Source organism: Epinephelus lanceolatus, chromosome 21 (genome assembly GCF_041903045.1).
Source record: "Epinephelus lanceolatus isolate andai-2023 chromosome 21, ASM4190304v1, whole genome shotgun sequence".
In the NCBI taxonomy this organism is placed as follows: Eukaryota; Metazoa; Chordata; class Actinopteri; order Perciformes; family Serranidae; genus Epinephelus; species Epinephelus lanceolatus.
In genome coordinates, this window is record NC_135754.1 from 27,520,692 (window position 1) to 27,543,068 (window position 22,377).

The window sequence follows — 22,377 nt, forward strand, 5'->3', positions numbered from 1 at the left end:
TGTGCAGGTGCAATTAATAACGCGAGTGGTGGCTGTGTTTAATTAAAGCATCCCTGTGAAATGTTAGTGAGCCTGCATGCACAACACCACAACCTGGATTGCAGCAGCCATCATTAACATTATTCATTACATCTGTGCTCTTCCTGCCATGAAAAAAAAAAAAAAAAAAAGACAAATTGAGCTAACTTTTTTTCCACTAGATGTACACTTATCTGCCAGTTATCTAATGCAGCCTAATATAATGGCCCTGCAATAAATCCCACCTTCGTGAAGGTTATAATCAGTTTTTGTTTTAAGTGTTTTTAATAAGGCGCTGATTCAACTTTATGGTCATTTCGGGGGCTGTAATTATCCTCACTGACATAAACAGGGTGGACGAAATATTAGAATCACCTCTCAGGGCAACAACAGTACCGCAAACTGCAGCCTCCAACATCATCATACAGTCGGGTCAACACCTTCCTAAATATGTATTAACCTTCACGGAGGCATGATTTATTGATGTATTCGACTGGATTAGTTTCAGGTAGGTGTCTTGTAATAAACTGGCAACTTGCTGTATTTTCATTAATTTTTAATTTAAAGTGTTGGTGTTTTGTTCATGTAAACAGGCGTCTCTATGGGGTGATGACATTTGTTATTGAGTATAGCATGTAGGTAAAAAAAAATAGCATTAAAAACATCAGCTTTTATGACACTTGGATGTTAAGACACTTTTCAAAATTAAATGCATTGTGATGTGGAGGCTAGTGGAACAGAAAGTAGCCTGGAAGTTGACTCTGATGTGGTGTTAACACCTGTTTACCTGAAGTATTTTTGATAGTAATTATTTGCAGGGCGCCAACATTACATTTAAAATTTGAGCCACTAAAGATAAGCTGGAGCCTATCCCAGCTGACATTTGGCGAGAGGCGGGGTACACCCTGGACAGGTCGCCAGACTATCACAGGGCTGACACACAAGCCCTTTTTAAACAGGAATTGCGCAAATTTGCAGGAAAGCCCAATCAGTCTTCTTGCACCATTGGCAGTATAAAAACAAAATCGGGGAGTGCAGCAAAATGCCGCCTACCTACTTTTGTTTAATACAGAATGCGCCTTTTTCGGGGCAATGGGGGCGTGAGCAAGTAACAAAACGTGTAGCTCAGTGTGTGACGTAAACAGTGACGTACTCCGAGGGAAGCCACGGCTGGTCAGTCCTTCGGCGATTCTCTCATAAGTCGGCCCGTTCCTCACCATCCCCAACGGTTAATGGCCTCTTCGTTTGCGAGGACAAGGAGGGTGCACAATTCTTTGTCTCCCCAGTTGCTCATCTTTACAGTGTCTGTCAGGTTTGCGTTTCTCTCTTGCTACTAGCTGCTCATTCCTGCTATCAGCTGTTTCCTGTTTATCCACCGCCAGTGGGTCGCACGTGCGGCGTCATCAACAGCTCCTCCCACAAGTCATCAACAGCCCCTCCCGTGGCGGAAGGGTGCCTCATTCTTTCTAAACCAAAAAGGTTCCGCCAGTATGACTACCCTATGAGGTGGAAAATTAGGCACCTCAGATCAACTTGCCAATCCGGCTCTGTGTGTCTAAACGCTTGCAGCTTGCCAGCAAAACGGCCCAACATTCGCCGAAAATCTGGCAGTGTAAAAGGGGCTATAGAGACAGACCATTCACACTCACACCTACAGACAATTTAGAGTCACCAATTAACCTGCATGTCTTTGGACTGTGGGAGGAAGCTGGAGTACCCAGAGAAAACCCACACTGACATGGGTAGAACATGTAAACTCCAACATGTCAAATGAGATTAAATAAACTAATGATATTAGTAGAAAATTAGAGGGATAGGGATTGTAATGATGCCTTTCGAGTCATAAACACACATTAATCATATAAAGACACAAGGCTGTGCTGTCTTAAAACTACTGAGCCCTTTGACAGGCGACACCTTTCCCTAACGTACCTGTAAACTGCCTCTTAATCCTACACTCACCCAAGCAGAGAGCAGACTCCACACTGGAGGGCTCCCCAGGAACCAGGGACCCTCTTGCTGTGAGGTGACAATGCTAACCACTGCATCACCACGCCGCCACATTTGCTCATTTGATCTGTAATAGTTAAAAAATGTGAGCATCTTCAGTGTGGTACAGTGTCAACTGAGCTGACTTTCCCTGTACATACAGACAATGAAACTACATCACATTTGATATGGTTATAGTCAGAGAGTTTCTCAGGAAACCTATTATGAAAAACTTTTTTTTTTTTTTTAAATCTCAGTAGGACTTGTTTGGTGATGCCAAATATTCAAGTTTCAGTTTCACCTTTTTTCTGTTTCCACTATGAAAAGTTGTGGATGGTACCAAAGGAACCGTTCTGTACCGTCCCCATGTTTGGTGCCCCCTCTGTTGGGGTACCTAGCACACAGATCAGGCACTAAAAGGTGGAGCTGTGAACTCTGCAGTCTGATTGGTCAGTAGAGGACGGTCACTCTGCTCAGGGCTGAGTTGTGGCTGGTTTTGAGGCTCATGTAACCACTGTTCATACTGTGGAGAGTTTTATTAGTAAACTGTAACTATAAAATGAAAGGATGTTTTGCTGTCCATGGAGAGAGACTCTCACTGCAGCCTGTTTTATTTTGTTCTGAAAATGTCGGCGTGCAGCCTCGTTCTGTGGACGATAAACAAGGTGCAGACTTCCATCTGTGTCACCGGTAATGAGGAAATACAGTGAGTGCTGGACGGAGCAGTGAGTGACAACAACCCCGCCCACATTTAAGAGTACTGTTTGCAGTGGAAACACTAGGGTCTAGGTACCATGTCTGAAGGGTTACTTTAAGTGTTTGGTGGAGACGGGGCTTATGTGCAGGCAGTATTTGAGCCAGAATTTGTGACCAAAAAACAGCTATCACAGCTGTTCCAGTTCAAGCAGAAAATAGTATGCTGCTGGGCGACATCACTCACAGTAAGAAGCTGATGGAGAAGAGATTTCATGTCCTTTTAAAAGCAGTTTTCAAAACTCCTAAAATGCCTTCTCTGTGTCCCTCCTTCCCTCCCAGGAGCCTCGCTCGCGGGGTCACGCTCCTCGCCAGTCCAACCACATGGTGCCGATGCGAAACAGCGGCAGCCCCAAGTCCTCCATGAAGACCAAGCAGGCTTTCCTGCTGCAGGCCACCCGCCTCACCAAGCTGGCCCGGCACATGTGCCGTGACATCATCAGGCTGCGCCGTGCTGCGCGCCGGCCCTTTGTCCCCATTAACTGTGGGGCCATAAAGGCAGAGTGTAAGAGCTCTTTCAATTCCTCCTAACTTCTGCCACATGGACACACACACCTGCAGACAAAAACATACACACACAAACACACACACACACACACACACAGTCACCACCCTTCCTCACCCTGACTGCCCCACCATCAACCCCTCATCTCTGCCCTCTCTGCCCCCTCCGTCTGTCTCTCTTTCTGTTTTTATTATTATTGTTATTATTATTATTTTGGTTTTTGTATTCTCCCACCCCTGTTTCCAATAAAGACTGCCTGTCCTCATAACTATGAGTTCTGATCATCTTTTCATTCGTGTTTTTATTTTTTTTTAATTCTTTTATCTGTTGTGGTTCTTGAAAGCCTCTGTTGGAATTAAACACAAAGATTTATTGGTGAAACAGGGCGATTCAACACGTGCACGCCTGCACACACTTTGAAGACACACACACACACACACACACATAATAACTGACTTTGCTCCTGTCATTAACGAGTAGACTGTAATCCAATAGAGCCCATACTCTAGTCTGAGCCGTGTACTTGCTGACGTTAGATGTAGAGAAAATGTATTTTACTAAGAGAAGCTCTATTTTGCACGGCGCCCCTGGTACAGGCGTGCCCACTCTGTGCTGTCACGGCAGAACGAGTTGTCTCAGCCACGAATGTTCATTGTAAATACTGAACCTCAGCCTCAGTGTGTTTGCCATCACCGTTTTTTAAAACAATTCTGTTCCTTCTCGCGCACACGTTTTTCCCTCATGCTGTTGATCATGTGTGTTTCTGTGAGACAAAATGAACTGTGTGTGGGGTTGACGAAGAGCTTCAGACACATTTGGACTGATAAAACTTTAAGGGAGGGAGGTTGAAGCTGAAGTAAGGACCTTTTTTTGTTTTATAACTAGCTGCTCTTGACTTCTATGCTGCTACACTGCGTCTCCCGCTAGATCAGGCTTACGCATTCGGACTCATCAACAGGACCAATGTCCCTCGCCCATACCATCCACTCAGATGTTCTCCTGTGTTCCAATCATGCAATATTCATATGAATCCATCATGTTGCCTCTCCTTGCTCGTAAATCCTGCACACAGGATTTGCCATATCTCCCCCCTCGTCTTCATTTTCTAAATGTTGCAATATTCTCATCTCATCTTCTACCTCTTTTTGCTCTTTTTTTTCATCACTGTGTGGATGTGAGAGTAGACCTCCAATAAAGTCACACCTGAAAGCATCTCTTCCGAGTCCTTGTGCTTCATGTGTCCCGTGTTATCTGTCCATCAACTCCACAACACTCAGAGGAACCCATAAAGACCCGCCTCCCCCTCTCCTCCTTCTCCTCCTCCCAGCATGGAGTCAACCTTCAGTGCCTGCTGTCATAATACCTCCATATTTTAATGTATGTGTCTTTACAGTTTGTTTTTCTGTGTCTGTGCATGTGAAGCATGTACTTACATCTGTATGTGCATGTGGGTAGAGATTATTTTAAGTGGACATGTAAGTCACCACATTGACACAGAGATTTGCAAACTCGCATCGACTCCTGCATCATTCATTTTAAACATGAGAGGTTATTTTTAGTCACATGAAACATTTTGACAGACCTCCAACAGTTAGGGCTGATGTTATACACAACTTGACTCAGTAGGCAGAGGGAGTAAACTGAGAGACACTGCTTTGTAAAATGTGTGTGTGTGTGTTTGGTTTAGACATGTTAAGGGTGTCGGAAGGGCAGGGGACTCGCCTACCCAAAACCAGAGCCGCCCAAAGGAGCACTCTCACCAGTGTTCTCCAGTTTCTAGGTAAATCAACACTGAGCACTGAAACTGTGCCGAGTAACCGTGTCAGATCAAAGGAATATAAATCAAAGTTATTCAGATGGTCTGTAGGAGCCAGTTGATGCAGCTCCAGCTGTGGTGTCTCTTCCAGAGTCTCGTCCGGCCGCCCACGCCCCGCGCTCCCACCGCACCGCGGGCCTGCAGACGCCTCCACCTCGACGCCTCCTCTCCTCTCTCCCACACGGCCCCCACGGCATGCTGGGAAAACGCAGCTACCATCACCACAGCAGGGCTGAGCCGGACAGGCGCGCAGGTACAAGCACGGACACATTTCTTTAGAAGCAAAAAAAAAAAACTTATTCCAACTTATTTTTCAGTAAGAGTGTTATTGCTTTACTTAAACCAGCCTGGAAGCAAAAAGTTGTACTTGTTTACATCTGCTAAACCCCCCAAAAATTGGACTAAGCATCCCGTCTTGCTTTTTAACTGAGTTACGTATGATGTGAGTGAGCCTTGGGGACCAAACAATGTTGCTATCCAATGTCCTTGTCATCCTTTTGCTTGATAAAATCAAATTAGTGGAAATAACACTCGGACCTGATAACCCTTTCTGCCATTTCTTATCTAAACTAGCTCGTTGGAGAGAATGACAACTAATTCTAATGAAAACGAATCAGCAGATGGGGGTCATTTGGATAATTTGGATGGTTCAACTTCAGTCTGACACTTTGTTTTTTATTGGTAACTTCACTATTTTTACTGACATTGAAACACAGTCATTTTGTTGCACCACTAGGAAAAGCAATAAACCAATCAATACTATTCACAAGTGACAGATTCCCTCACACATACTCTGCAACTTTCCCCTGTGTCTGCAGATAACCCAGGTACAACAGGTGGACCCCTCCTGGTAGGTGCCTTATACTCCCCTTTAACAAGCACTGCACGTGTGTATCAACCTTTATTGTAGTAATCTAATTGTCTATTTGCAGCATAACGGCCGCAGCAGCAGCTCCGGAAACACCCGAGGCGGAGTGATGATCCGCAAGAGACGCCCCAACTGGATTGATGCTCCTGATGACAGCTTCTTCCTTGTCACCCGGGAGACCAGGTAAGCAAAGGTGACACTTTTCCGACCTCTGATTGGCTGACTGTGTGCATGTGATGGAGAAAGCAAGTGATGCTTAGAGTCAACAGTATATAGGAGGAACTGAGCTGTGACCAAAAAGATGTTACTTACATAACATGCACACAGACACACATGTATGCGCCTGAAGTTACGCGGACCCATTGAGTTGAAACAGCGTGGCGTCTGGGAAGCCTGCAGAGTTCAAATCCATAAAACTGATTTGAATAAAAGTGTTTATTTTCATCAAAACAAATGAAGAAATTCTGATATTTTGATCAGAGGGAAAATTAATCTTAGAGGAAAAGCTGCTATCCAAGACATTGCGGTCATTTTCAGTGGTTCTCTGGGAATTTGGGGATTTTAGCAACCTTGGGGAATTCAGATTTTACACTTAACCCTTTTTCTTGTCTGATTCCAGTCAAATTCTGCAGGATTTAGTCATGCCTATTTTGCAGTTGGGACGGCTCCTCTGTGCGGAGTTTGCATGTTCTCTGCATGGGTACTCCAGCTTCCTCCCACAGTCCAAAGGTTAATTGGTGACTCTAAATTGTCCGTAGGTGTGAATGTGAGTGTGAATGGTTGTCTGTCTCTATGTGTCAGCCCTGTAATAGTCTGGTGACCTGTCCAGGATGAACCCTGCCTCTCACCTAATGTCAGCTGGGATAGGCTCCAGCCCTCCCGCGACCCTCAAGAGGATAAGCAGCTACAAAACATGAATGAATGAATTATTTTTAAGGTTCAGTGTGTGGGATTTAGGCAAAAAATTGAATTTACTACAATAAGTATGTTTTCTTTACTGTATAATCTCCCGAAAATAAGAATCCTGCTTTCGGTACCTTAGAATGAGCTGTTTATATCTACATACGGAGCAGGTCCTCGTCTAAGGAGCCCACCATGTTGCACCGCCATATTTCTACGCTAGGCCATAAAGTGGAACGTCTGGATACAGTTGGCAGGTGTAGTTTGGTAGACAGAAAATAGTTCCTACGTGAAACTGCTCACAACAAGGTCTGTGGATTATCTTGAGTAACCGGGTCATAATTTCTGGAAAGAGACATTGCTGTTGGGTTTGTCAAATTTATTTTCTCAGTGCTTTGGGCACCACAAGCCGAGTGCCATCTAGTTCTGTTATATTCCGGAGAAAGCAGACATCTCTACGGCTGATATCTGCGACACTCGGCAACTCACACCAAAACAATCTAGACTGATAAACTGCACTACAGGTAAGAGGAAAAATATTGATTTTTGAATAAGGGGTGAACTGTCCCTTTAAATGGTGCATTTTTAGCAATATTTTAGTTTTTTCAAGACTCAAATCAAATTAAATGACATTATTGGCAAAGTGTAAGATTTCACTTAAATTAAAATTAAATAAAACTGATTATCTCCTCCATAAATAAGACTGTAATTGATTTTTTTTTTCCCTCGTAAACTTGCTTCAGACTGTAATACAGCTGTACAATTTAAAAAAAACCCAACTGATCCAAATGTCTCGAAAACAAACACCTGATTCTCTTTGCACACATTTTGTCGTACACATGATTGATTAAACATGCATTCATGTTTCACATGCAGACAATCACTCTCTATTTATTTTTCTCACACACACATAGACACACACTCTCTCACACGCACATGCACATATGCACATAGTGAGTCAATGTTTGCATGTCTGTATGTGAGAAAGAGAGATGTTCTTCCATTAGGCCTGTGTCTAAATGAGCCATGGCACCCGGCCCTCCGATCACCAGGGCTAAAATTAGAGCAGCTAACTGGTGCAGACGGACCAGCGCGGAGCCAGGCAGCGCCGGGCCCTGAGTGGAAATATCATTACCACATTAACCATGGCTGCACTCGTATGGATCACTCACTTACCACCAATATCAACATGTGTGCTTGTGTGTGAGAGAGATGTTGTCCTGAATACCGTCCCTTTATTATATTATGCTGTGTTTCTCCCTCCTTGCAGAGCCAATTAATGCTTTTCTGAATAAAAGACATTAATAGATACGCTCTGAAAGGCTGCTGCTAATGAGAGATGATCGGAAGTTTCATTTTCTTTCTCTCCTCCATCTCTTTCTCCCACTCTTTCTCTCGCTCTGTGTGATGGAGAAGGCAGTGTTTCACAGAGCAGAGAGGAGTGGGAGATCACTCCCACTTATTCAGGGAGGCAAGAGAGACAAATAGAGACAGGAAGGGAGAGAGAAATTAGCACTTTTCTTATCATAGGTTACATAGAATTTAAACCGCTATGCACAACAAAAATAAGATACTTAAGGGGGGTTTAGTTGTGCAGTGGTGTGTCTGTGTCACTCTGCATTTACACCTCCAAAACACTAGTTGGCGGTGGAGGTTCCTGTGAAGTGCTGTAAAGTTTAATTGATTCAAAACACACTTAAAACACACATTAAACACACATTAAACATGGCTTAATAGAGACCATTTCAAACACAAGTACACAAATCAGCTTCACTATAACTCACAGTATTCACAGACAAACACTTGTCTTTATCTGGACACATTTTCCCCACAAATACAACATGCTAACGTCATTAGCACAAGCCTATGGCATTTTACATTGTATAAATTAGGCTAGCAGCTAGCTGACTTCCCTCTACTCATATGAAGCCAGGGACAACAGTAACATTTAACAAAGGTCACGTTACATAACTCAGCTCCATTACAACTCACAAGGTTCACTGCCAAAACAATTGTCTTATACTAAACACGTTTTCCAAACAAATACAACATGCTAACGTTATTAGCACAAGCCTATGGCATTTTACATTGTATAAATTAGCCTAGCGACGAGCAGAGATTTCCTCTGCTCATATGAAGCCAGGATAAATCACACACAAGACTTAAAATGCTATTTTTGTGGAGGCTTTATTGTCTTCACAATTTATTGTTTCTTATCTGTGAAATTAAAGTAAATAAAAGCTTTGTTTCCACTGAGGGAAATGGTTTCAGCTTACAGAAATAGACAGGAGGTCTGCGTCGCCGCGACATGTGGTTACATTTCTAGGGAGGTGCACGTCAGGCTATGGTGTAGGTACAGTGACAATTCAACACAGAGGCATAAATTCCGCCTAAGAATGAAACCTAATTTTATGGCAGCCCTTCTAATAGTTGTGTCAAGTCAAGGGATGTCAACAGTTTACTGCTAGTTGGTTAATCGCAGAGAATATTTTCAACTGCGTGTCGGTCTATAGGTTAATTTTGCTGCTCTTCAGTTAACTGCACTGTGCACCACCCGGGTCAGGTGGGAGACAGACGGCTGGCTGGCCACTTAAAAATAAGGAAACACAGTGCCCACTGCCGACCCCCTGGTCTCCACTCATTAGCTAGCCTAAGGGGCCGTACACATGCAGCGTTTTTCTGCCCTTAAATTTGTCGTTTTTAATGTAAACGTATGGCAGGTGCACTCAAACGCTAGAGCGATGCTTTTGTGGCGCGCACATGTTCCCAAGCGCCTAGTTTTCAGGACACGGTAGCTGCGCTCTGAGATAAACCCAGTTCAACTTTTGGAATGACAGATATCTTTCCCTTCTTCTGTAAATATTCAGTCTGATAAATACGGAAACGTTGATCATGTTAGTGCAGGGCTACCCAGAGCTTTACATCTGTCCAACAGACGATAGGCCTACACACTTATAAACAGCTCCTGGAAGAAGATCAGCTCTGCATTTAGGATTTCAGGTAAATAGGCTATACGATGCTTGTTAATGCTCCTTAGCAACATCAGATACAACCTGCCGCCATGGTCCTGAAAGCTGGCACAAAAAAGCACAAATGTAGCACCTGACCTCGCATTTTCCAGGCGGTTAAAGACGCAGCATGTGTACGGCCTCTAACACTGCACTGCGGGAGCAAGCTAGCAGCGCCACTCATTCATCATTTACCACTAGTAGCACCATTGCGACCCATCAGTGTTGCTGTGGAAACATTGTACCCACCCTTTGGGCTCCTCTTAGACTCCCCTGGAGGGCTGGATCACAGAATTTGAGGAATGAAAATGGTCCCCCAAAGTTAAATACGTGATCACGGCCCTGCATTGTATCATTGGTACCTTTACTTTAAGATTCTGTGTACTTCTTCCACAGCTGCACCTAGCGTAAGATACAGAGAATTCAAAATTAGTCAGAGAAATAACAGGACAAAGCATCAGAAATGGTGAATATTAGAAAACAGACCAAGAGAAAGTGAAACAGAAATGTAAATGAGACAGCTTGATGTGTTTGAGCATGGATTTACATGTTTGCTCTCCTCCTCCCAACGGCCAGCTGAACAGACAAACCGCAGAGCTTTAGATAATGTGCCACCAGAGCTCAATCTGCTCTCTGGTTCATATTCTGCGTTAAATCTAAGTAACATCACGTATGTCGTGCTGTGTAATAACAAGTCTCAGGGTTCATTGTACTTGAAAAATGTGTGTGTGGATGCACGGCTACGGCATGCAATTTCAGGCCTATTTACTATACTTGGATGCACAAGCACATAATGTGCGCAGATTCTTCATGAGTACTCCAGCGCTCATTTTATCAACAGCAGGGATCTGGAGGGGAGTGATGTATTTCCCTGTTCCCAACACGAGAGAAACATCCTCGGTGCTGCTGAGAGCAGCAAAAGACGAAGAAAAGATGAGGGCTGTGCCGCGCATTACGTCTCAAAGTGTTTTTCTTGACCGCCTGAAGGGAACCATGAATCAACTGTATGTTGTGGTCATGTATCTTGTATTTGTCTGAAAATATTCCATTAGTATTGTGTCCAACACTTGTGAGTGTGCCTCATGGCCTTGTAGTTTAGTGCCGCTGGTTGCTGTGAGCTGTTAAAAAAGCCTTCCTGTCACAGCACAAAGCCCAGTGCAGTGCAGTCTGGAAATTACCAGTGAGCTCCTTTATAAGTCTGAAGATCCTGCAGAGAAGTCTCTTTTATTCTGTAACAGATATATTCTGCTCACAATAAATGCTGCACTTTGAATCCTCTTGAAATGAGAAAAAAGTGGGTATTTGTAATTACTTTCTCAGCAGCCGAGAATCTCAACTTGATGCCCTTAAACTGAACATTTCTCCTTTATTAGTTTCTTCATTTTATGTCTTGAATGAATCAGTTATTGCTGGTGAGGCTTTACACTTACACCTTGTGCAAAGCTGTTGCTTGTTAGATGCACTGAAAACAGTCACAGATGGGAGACACTGCCGAAATCAAAGATTGAATAACGACAACATTTTCACAACCAAATAATGAAGTGATTAATTACCTAGGTGCAGTAGCATGCAGCGTTGTCAAACTGCTGGTAAACCATTAGCATACATGACAAATAATCTCTTTCATAAAGCCCAAAGCCAAATTCATCATTGTTTCCACGTGTTGGCAGCCTTTTTGACTGCACACTGTTCTCACAGCATCGAGCCTGTGGTCAGCTCCGTATAAATAATGTATTCAGACAAACATCCGCAGGCATGGCTACTGAAACATAAAGATACAGTCATGGGTTACTGGCTTCTAACGAGTGTATTGTATAAAGAGACAGTCCATCCCAAAATCAATAATGCATAGTATTTCGTCTGACCTTTAGTGCCGTTTATCAGTCTAGATTGTTTTGGTGTGAGTTGCCAAGTGTTGGAGATAAGCCGTAGAGACGTCTGTCTTCTCTCCAATATAATAGAACTAGATGGCACTCGACTTGTGGTGCTCAAACAACACATCCTAACTCCGACTACGTATCAACGTTTGGTCATGGACCTTCCATGTCCACATACAACATGTAAGGTACCCTGGGACACCATGTCAAGTTCTGCCTGTTACATGCATTGTCTTCTTTCAAGATACACTTCTGTTTTCACAGGAAATTTAACGTTTACAGTCTCTTTCAAAATAAATGCACTACATCATTACAACACCGCGAACTGACGTTTTTTTTCCTCCAACAACGAATGCATGTGGTTGGGTTTAGGAAAAAATAACAGGCTTTGGCTTTAAAATCTAAGCGAACACTGCTCTCCCAGGTGACGGTTGGTGTTTGTTCGACCCATTCACCGCACTTGGACTTTTGCCACCTTAACCTTTGTTCTTGTCCCTCTGTGTTTCTTCCTGACGCCGCCGAGCGCCATTAAATTATACCAGCGACCACCTGGGTATCATGCTAACGTTAGACAGCTTTTTCATCAGTGTCTGACACCACAAGTCACTGCCCAAGCGCCGGCTTTCGACAATTTGGGATTAAGACGGGGTTTGACAAACTCAACAGCAATAGCCATGTTTCCATCAGCCTGTTTAGATGTGCATCTAGAAGTATCGCATCGGAAAATTATGATGGAAACGCCAAAATTCAAATTAAAATCCCCTGATTCGCACAACCTAAAATACACTTGCTTTAGTCGGGTTTTGGTTGATTCGAAAAAATGTTGATTCGCAAAACGGGGGATGGAAACAGTTATGGTCGAATTAAGTCTGACGTAGCGCACCTCTCTCCGTGGTGATATCCACACTCCGGGTCGGGAAGGCGGTAATGCATTTACAAGCTGGTTGCCAACCGCCAGAAAACGTAGAAGAAGAAGAATGCGAGACTTGTTTTGTTTCCAGTTCTGCAGAAAACTCGCGCAAGTTCATAGTTTTCACCAAAGTCCGTACATTTAATGGAAACACACAGGATTCATATTTCTTTTAATGCGCGTTTCCCAATGATTCGAATCACTTTTGGATGGAAACATAGCTAATGTCTCTTCCCAGAAATCATAACCTGGTTACTCAAGATAATCCACAGACCTTGTTGTGAGCAGTTTCATATAGGAACTATTTTCTTTCTACCGAACTACACCAACCTTATCACCGCACAGAAGGAAGCGTGCATCTACTCATGAACGAGAGGCTCGTGGGTGTGACAGCATAAGATGTAAAGATTAATGGTGTCCTCCTCTGCTGAGCTGTAACGTTAGCTAGCGCAGTGGTGCTAGGTGAGCTAGCAGTAGATATTTGAGAGAAGGCAGATGTCTCCATGGCAACTCACACCAAGATAATCTAGATTAAAAAATAGCACTACATGTAAGAGGGAAAAAAATTGCTTCTTGCGGAGAGTTAGACAGTCTCTTGTATCGATACACTAAATACGAAGCTACAACCTGCAGCTGGTTAGCTTAGCTTAGCTTAGCACAAAGACTGGAAGCGGGGGGAACAGTTAGCCTGGCTCTGTCAAAAGAAACAAAATAATCATAACAAAATTATCTGTATGACTAATTTTAATTGACAAAACAATCTCACCACAAGGTGTGTTTAGTAACTGTTCTGGAGCTTTATTCAGCCACAGTCCTCCTCAGCAGACGGAGTTGCCTGGCTGTAATTGTAATTGTAGATTCAATTTCCTTTTTCCGTGAGCACTTTAAGGACTTCTTCGACCATGGTGGCTTAAAAATTGAGATGAAAAAAAAGTCATTCCTGACCTTGGAAACAGTAGTCGGGCAGACTGGTGATTTATTTTGTCTACTACTGTTACTGCTGCCGTTACTGACTACTGTTTCCAAGGTAATGATTGTGCTTTCAGTCTGGATTTTTTTTTTTTTACTAACATTATTTTGGCATAAGTGTATCTTCTTCTGCACTTATGTCCTGTCTCGTCTTCACTGCTCCAGGAGGGCCAGACGGATGCTGTCCCGCTCCCAGCTGAGGCACGCTTGTCGGCAGCCATGCGAGCAGATCACCCTGCGCAGGGTCACCCAGGGCCCGCCACAGGGGCTCGTCCTCGCCCCTCCACACCCTCACCCCAGCCTGAGGATGCGAGGCCCCATCGTCATCCATGACTGACGGGACACCGGACCCTCTGACACCACTGCTGCATACACACCAACAAATTCTCGCCTCCTTTTCTCTCATTAAAGGAACACTTCACCCACAAAATGACCGTTTGTATATCAACCACTCATCCAGTGTTGCGTTGAATTTGCAAAGGGGACTCTGTTTTTCTTGCATGTCTCCATGGTGAGCAATTGACGTACAGAGGGGCCACATTTAACAACAGCAAAACTATATCAAATCATCTGTTTACAAACTCACAAAACTCGTGCAGCCGTATGCTCGGTACTTCCCAAGCACATGTATTTTTATTTAAACCTTACCATTTAAAACCGAACTGGAAGTGAAACTCGAGTATGCCCTCTTCAAGTTTACATCACTGAGCTGCTGGTCTACCCCTGCCTCGATCAGTTTGTCTTTGTTATTGTGTGAGTTTGGTGACATAAAGGGTAAGTTCAGATTCACCAAACTCACACAATAACACAAGCAAACTAACTGACCGAGGCAGTGTTAGTCCAGAAGCTTCAATGTTCGGCATGGTAAAATTGCTGTTTGTGAAGTGAACCACCACATCACTGCTGATCGCTACAGAAGACAATGAATATAAAGGGAAACTTTGCTTTTATTGAACCAGCTGTGTGACATCGCAGTGTGTGCAGATGAACGCTGTTTGGCCGGTGCCAGCACCTGGACCTCCGCCACTAGACGGGTAGGGATCTCTGGGTGAATCAAACAACTTTCATGTGATGCCACACAGCTGGTTGAATATCTGCAAAGTTTCCCTGCTTCCCTTCACTGGTTCCTGTACAGCAGGGTCAGTCTTTGTTTCACTGTTATAATCATTAAAAAGCAAAAGCAGAATGTGTATACATTCAGTAGGCTATATCTTCAGTAGCTAGCAAGCTAACCCTACACTTTCCGGGGTCTGAAACGTATATCTTTTTATAACCTCTCCAGATAACGAGTATCATTAATACACAGCGTGCCCCAGGCACAACATTTAGCTCCAAATCCAAAAACCAGCCTGAACATGAAAGAAATCTGAAACAAATGAGCACAGCTGTGTTGTTGTCGGACCCTGATGCTAAGTTATGATTGGCCAGTCTGCGTCCGGGGGCGGGACACAGTGAAGGGTCAATTAGGAAGCACTGTGCATACAACGAGCTGTGTGAGAGTATTTAAAGCATGCTGCTAAACGTGGCCCCCTATGACTTCAATTCATCGAGAATTTTCTGCGGGTTTGAGTCTTCCTTCCCCGCAGAGGGATGTGACAAAAACAACATTTTTCTTCACAAATTCAGCGTAACACAGGGTGAGTAATTGATATACAAATAATCATTTTGTGGGTGAAGTGTTCCTTTAAAGTCCTTGATTCCTTAAAATGCAGTTATAATCCCGAACACTTAAAGAAGCTGTCTAACTGTTTGGCAACAGAAGGATGTCATGAGCCGTGATGCAATAGAAAAAACACCTGAGGTGACTGCAAGTGCTGCCTGTCTTAAATCCTGGGAATGTGTTTGTATGTGTAAATACTGTATTTGGGTGCATGCGAGTGTGCAATAGAGTGTGTGTGTGTGCGTGTGTGTGTGTGTGCGTGTGTGTGTGTGTGTGTGTGTGAGAGATCATGCCAACAACACATGAGAGAGCGTGTTGACGTGTGCTGTTCTTGGTTTTTATGGATGGAGGACATAACGACAGAACTTTGTGTGACTTTTTTTGTGTTGATGGTGAATCATTGTGAAGTTTTATCAGTTTGTATGAAGTTATTTTGGGAGCAGGGTCGGGGTGGGGGCATGGGGCTGGATTAGGGTGTGGGTGGGAAGGGGTGGGATTGTTGGGGACTAAGGTTCTTTTACCATAAGAGAAGAGGCAAATGTCCAACGCTGACGTTAAAAAGAAAATGCACTATACGAAGACTGAACCAGAGGCCTTCTTGGAAAGAAAATGGCCGCTTTAAATTGTGTTTCACCTGCAGTTCTTCACACTCCTCTTGAAGTTTAAATCTGGAGCAGATGACCTGGAGACATCCCTAAAAGCTGTCATGGTCTGAAAACATCACAAGGCAATTAATAGAGAGCCAGCTTACATTAAACAGCAAAAGCCTCCCTCATGAACCAGTGTATAATATATTGTATATCTCATTACAGCACTGTAAATCTACTCATCCTATTTCTATGGCCGACTGTACCTACCTAGCCCTAACATGGGTACTAAAGCACTTCCTTTGCAACAGAAAAGGGCATGGATCTGTCATCTTCTCCTCAAGGCTGTGATGTACCGGCAACATTTTGGGGCGAAAACATACGAGCAACTGTTTGCCAACGTTTCATTCATTGTTCTTTAAAGCCAACAGTCAAGTTTATCCTGTTTTCTCTCCCTCCCATGGTGCCAGAGGACGTCGCCTCACTAAGTTGCCAGTGAACCCATTCAGCCTTCAGGTGTGTTTATTCATGGGTTTTAAAAACTGGCATCGCCGCCGCATGTCTTTGAGGTGTGAGCCTCCGCTGATGATTTCTTCTCTTTCATTCAGAATGTTTATGTTAGTGTTTCCTGTATGTCATGTGTTGAATTATGAATATGCTGAGAACAATAATAAAAAACAACAACACGATGCTGGATTATGGCGTCCGGTCTCAGTGAGTCATTTCATGGTGTTATATCCTGACAGCCTGCCCTGTCTCCCAGCCTCCTACTCTGTCTCTCTGTGTTGCTGTGGAGGGGGAGTGTAATGGATGGGGCCCGGTACACACTGCGGCCTGTGTGAGGATCTCGTAAAATACCCCCACAAAATATGGTAATTTGACACAGTGATGAGGAATGAGGAGTGCTTTCTGGATATAAATCATGTTCTTGGAGGCTTACAGCCTGCCTCAAAGTGTGTGTGTGTGTGTGTGTGTGTGTGTGTGTGTGTGTTCAGAGAGGTTTTGTTTTTCTGCAGCTTTAAAGAATGTGCGTACAGTCAGCTGTTGCAACCTCTGTGATTTTTGTTGTTGATTTTTTACAGAGGTATATTTACTGTCAACTGCTGCATTGCTATTTATGGTTAAATCAATTTCCCAGTTTATTTACACAAAAAGTTAAGTTTTAATTTATTTATGTTTTTGCCAGTGTGAAACAATATTGAGGACAAAAATCACCTAAAATAAATATATAAATAAATGTTGAAATATATACTGGGATAAGTAAATAAGTAAATAAATGATTAAATAAATAAATGTATTTAAAAAAAATACAGGAATAAATAAATACAGAAATAGATAAAAATAAATAAATGCTTGAATGAAGAAAAGAAAAAATGTTGAAAGAAATGCAAATTAAATAAATAAATAAACAAAGCAATAAATACATATTCAAATAAATACATAAATGTATAAATAAAAAACAATAAAACAATGTGAAATAAATACATAAATAAATACATGTTCAAATAAATAAATAATTGTAATTATAATAATTAAAACAATCAAAATGTTAAAATAAATACAGAAATAAATAAATGTATGAATTAAAAATCAGTAATGAAAAATGTGAATTAAATACAGAAATAAATAAATAAAGCATTTTTTTAAATAATACATAAATAAATAAATGTTCACATAAATACAGAACAAAATGTATAAATAATAAAAAACAATAACAAAATGTGAAGTAAATACAGAAATAAATAATCAAATGAATAAATAAATGTTAAAATAAATGCAAAAAATAAATGCATGAATAAAGAAATAATAAATGTTGAAATAAATATGTAGATAAATAGATAAATCAGAAATAAATAAATAAAAGTTGGTAATCAAACAGAATATAAGTCAATAAAATAATCAAATGTATTTCTAGATTTTTACAACTACTTTTATTTACTTATATCTTTATTTCTGTGTCAATATATTAATGAGGTAGGAGGTCCACGTGTATGCATTTTTTTCCTGTATTTATTTAAGCATTTATTTAGTCTTTTATTTATTTATTTCCATATTTTATTTATTACTAAATTTATTTATACATGTATTTATTATTTATTGTGCATGTATGTCAGTGTGCTGTGTACGTGTGTCATATATTATGACCAGAGGGATATGCAGGTATGTATGAGCAGGAGGAGGCAAGATAAATAAATGCATAAATTGTAATTATAGTAATATTGATAAGCAAGTTCAGTAACTAAAAAAATAAATAACACTCATGATAATGAATGTATGAATAAATGAATAAATACATATTACTACTACGACTAATTATTATTTTGATAAATATGATAATAGTAATTTGTTTCCTCATTACATCCGTAACGGCTGCACATTTAACTCACAATTGGAGTACTTTTTAACACCGTACGTGAACTATAGTGGCCAAAACTATGTGGACACCTAAACATCACACCCACGTGTCATCACTGAACATAGAAATCTGCTGCCTTCAGGTGCTGTCATTAATATTAGAATTATGACACAAGTATATTAGAAGAATATAAACTCGTATGAAGCACTGACATTTCCTTAGCAGACAGAGCACTGAAGCTATAAAGCCTACTAAAGGTGAGAAAGAGACATTTTACAGAATTTGGATTTAATATTTCACACTTTAATAAACTCAAACATACATTATGCGTAAATGGTAAGGTACGTGAACATACATTTTCTTAATGGCTTAAATCACAAAAATAAAAGTTAAATTACCATTGATAGCTCTTCTCTGTGTGCGTAAAGTGGAAATTTAAAACTTTTTTTACCTTATATTTTCCAGTTTCTTTATACTTCTCAGTTTTTCATTTTTATCTTTGATTTACACATCTTGTTTTTCTTGTAAATTGAGTTTGCAGCTCATTAAAACGGAGGTAAAATACTATTAAGATGATGTTGAGTCATTTTTAATGGCAGATTATTCAATTTTATTTTCCTTTTTGTCAGACGTCTTGATAAACCAATTAGAGTTGTTGAAATCTTCAGAATATTTATTAAAAAAGACTCAAGGACTACGTGTCATGTATATAAGCTTCATTATTATTAGTTTTCTGTCAACTACTACTCACACAGTCCACAGGAAATTATTTGTATTGAACTGTTTGCCAAGAAAACGCTATAAACACACGTCACAATGGCTCCCGTTCAGCTTGAAAGTCGGAGCTTTGTAAGAGGCACTTGAACGCAGCACGTCGTCTGCAGGACTCCGTGAGACCACCGGGGTCCCGGGAAGTTCATCACCGGGTCTCCGTCACCTCCACCGGTCTCCACGACGACGCTTAGTCAAAAATGGGGGCGGAAATAAACAAACAAACGATGTTTGTACGACACGTGCGCTCGTGTCTTTCTTAAACCGACTTCCTGGCCGTTAACCGCCGAAGCTCCAGTGGCGCAATCGGTTAGCGCGCGGTACTTATATGACAGTATACAGCAGAGCAATGCCGAGGTTGTGAGTTCGAGCCTCACCTGGAGCAGAGTTTTTAGATTAACCCCTCACCTGGTGACAACTAAGCAAATCCTCCGCCGCGTGAGAGGGGGACTTCCTGTACTGCGCAGTAACGACGTCATACAGTAATCCCCCTCCATAACAGTTGTGGTATATTCAGGTTCTACTCAAACTGTACAGCCTCACCACAAAGCGCTGACGTGTTGCTTCCTGCTGACAGGTGTGTTTCCTCGAAGGAGGCAAAATGAAGTATATGGAATACAGTCTGTGCATCACTCAATACAAAGCTGAACTGGCATATAATGGCAAACTGTTCACGCCAATCCACTTTTGTTCTTTAAACACACAGAAATAAGTACAGAAAGATAAATAAAATATAAACTAGTGCATACCCATTGGTAGCTTTGTCACCTTCTACCTATGCCAATCCTCAATGCATATGTGCAGTTTCACATAGATTGACCACGTCAGTGAGTAGAAAAACATGGGACAGACAGAATGACTGACTGACAGAATGACACACTGACAGTTTCCGTGATTATGTACAGCATACCATACCATGACTTAGTCACACCAAAAATTAGAAAAAACAAACAACCATTGGTCCACAGGGGGAGCCACAGCGATTGGTCGCATTTTAGCCATTTTTAAGCATTTTTCTGTTGTTATAGCACCACCCAGTTGCCAATTAGAGTTCAATTTATGAGGCGTCCTGTTCTACATATCTACCAAGTTTAGTAAAAATCCATATGGCGGTTAGGCCTAGATAAGAAATTAGCTCTCTAGCGCCCCCATTTTGTTTGATGGGGTCAATAATGGAGGGGTCCCCTCAGATTATGTGTGGTCATATGCCTACAAAGTTGCGTGGTGATGGGTGAAACCCTTGAGATGTTATACACCTTTATGTGATGAGCCACGCCCTCCGCAATATTCATTGCCTTATAGAAGCTCAGTTTTAGTGAGTTTTCCAACTTTTGCCAAGAGGGAACTTTACATATTGGTCCCTAGATTATGTTCACCCAGTTTCATGCAGATCGGTCAAACTTCCTAGGAAGAGATCGATTTAAAGTGTTTTTCAAAAAATTCAAAATGGCGGAAAATCTATATAACCAGAAGTTATGGGTTCTTGAGGCAAATTTGTTCCTCATGAGGAGAGGCATCTCTGTGCAAAGTTTCATGTCTCTATGACATACGGGGCATGAGATATGCCCATTCAAAGTTTGCAATTTCAATCAGTTGCTATAGCGCCACCCTTTGGCCAATTGATGTAATATTGCTTCATTGGCATCCTCCCATGACCCTCTACCACTGTGCCATGTAACAGGTACATGAAACTAACAAGTAAAAGTACCATGCAAAGGCAGTTAAAGATGAGAATTAAAAAGCAGCATACACCAGACTGTCAGTGAAGATTCTCAGTCACCCAGGTCATGGTAATCATAAGTGTTATATCGTAGGCGACAGGACCTCCTTGTGTTTCTTGAAGACGTTTCGCCTCTCATCTAAGGCCATGTTTACACGAAAACAAACCGCCGAAAAATCGTTTCTCATTTCTGTTTTGAAAAAAGTTCCGCGTTTCAAGTTTCAACCATAAACTGTGGTCAGGTTTTGGACCTTCGGATCGGCTGCAGGCTGACTTGGCAGAGATGGCTGCCATCCTGTTTTTACATGGATTTGTGTATTGTGCTCTTACTACATATAGATGGCACAAAAAAGTGTCCACGAACGAGGACAACAGGTCTGAGTTAAGTAGAATGAAGTGCAAGGTCAAGTAAGAACCCTGTCATTGGGGAAAACATCTCATCAAACAGAAATTACAATGACAAGGATGTTGACATATATCTTTATAACTTGTTATTCTTATCTCCCTGTTGTTTTTCTTGCCCTTTTATATTGTTATTGTTTATTGTTTGTATTAATTAAGGGGGATGTAGTGGCAGCTAGCATTGAGGATTGATTACAACCAGCTCAAACTTCTCTTGGTTCGAATCTCTTCAGTGTTCATTGTTCAGGAGGTTTTTACCAGGAGCAGAATTATCCACAGAGGCCTCTCCTGTCACAGCCTGCATTCTGTCACTCTACCTGCCAGAGCCACTCCCACCTGATGACCTCACTCCTCTCACCTGCCTCCACAGCTGCAGCTCGTCAGCCTGGTATTCAACCCCCTCCAGCACACACATTGTTTGCCAGTTTGTTCTTCGCCCACATGCAAAACTTCCCAGCACTCCTTCCCCTGCCTGCATTGTCTGTTTCCCGGTAAACTCACCAGCCTTCTTTCCCTGACCACGAGTTCTGCCACAGCGTTTCTGGTTTCTGCCTGCCCGTGGCTGTGTGGTGTTTTCCTTTGACGACGTTTCGGCGTGAGCGTTCCCACTTGCTTGCCAGTTGCCCGCTTCAGCTCAGAGACTATCTGTGAGACGCCACACACTGCCTTGTGTGTGTGCTCTCCTTTCACCTACCTGTCGGCTCCTCGATCCATCGCCTGGCTTCTACTTTACTGCTGCTCATCCCTCGTTGGCTCTGCTGCTTCACTGGACTGCTCCTCTAGTTCCGGACCCTTCGCCTTCTCTGCCACGCCATCAGTAAGGCCCTCTTTGTTACCTCAGCCTGCTAGTGGGCTGAACTGGACTCACATCCTTGTTCTCGGTCCCACTTCCGGGTTCTGCCCGGTCCGTTCCCTGGCTCCTGAACCCAGAGACCGTAGCTGCATCTCAATTCAGGGGCTGCAGATCTTCAAAGGCTGCATTTGAAGACCAATTGTGTCACATCAGCGCGACCAAGGCCGTCCCATTTCGAAGGACTCTTCAAATGCAGCCAAGAAATGTAGCCTTCTTTCCCAGAATCTAGAGGATGCAACGGATGAATCCTTCGAGGCCCAGCCTTTCCCATGATGCATAGCGCGCTGGTGACGATCATATATTAAGTTCACTAACAGTTCTTAACTAGCTAACGGTTAACTGTTGTTATTATTACTATAAGCTAAAAGCACGTAGCTTTAACAATCTTAATTTATTAAGTTAACCTGAAAACGTT

The 22,377-nt window shown here is 42.3% G+C and overlaps 1 protein-coding gene and 1 non-coding gene across 5 annotated transcripts in view; both read left to right on the plus strand.

Moving 5' to 3' along the window:
* mta3 (metastasis associated 1 family, member 3) overlaps positions 1-14,957 on the plus strand; it is a 44,110-nt gene extending 29,153 nt beyond the window's left edge. For 2 of the 4 annotated variants that reach the window (XM_033611631.2, XM_078163278.1), the window contains exons 14-19: positions 3,043-3,265; positions 4,953-5,045; positions 5,173-5,334; positions 5,900-5,931; positions 6,014-6,132; positions 13,779-14,957. In XM_033611631.2, coding sequence (XP_033467522.1) covers positions 3,043-3,265; positions 4,953-5,045; positions 5,173-5,334; positions 5,900-5,931; positions 6,014-6,132; positions 13,779-13,950 — 801 coding nt within the window. In that variant the 3' untranslated portion in view covers positions 13,951-14,957. Of the gene's footprint in view, positions 1-3,042; positions 3,266-4,952; positions 5,046-5,172; positions 5,335-5,654; positions 5,763-5,899; positions 5,932-6,013; positions 6,143-13,778 lie in introns of those variants that run through there. The other 2 variants (XM_078163277.1, XM_033611633.2) reach the window with 2 other exon arrangements.
* Positions 14,958-19,278: 4,321 nt separating this feature from the next.
* trnai-uau (transfer RNA isoleucine (anticodon UAU)) lies at positions 19,279-19,372 on the plus strand. Its single transcript has 2 exons — positions 19,279-19,316; positions 19,337-19,372. It is a non-coding gene; the product is annotated as a tRNA-Ile (tRNA).
* Positions 19,373-22,377: the final 3,005 nt, after the last annotated feature.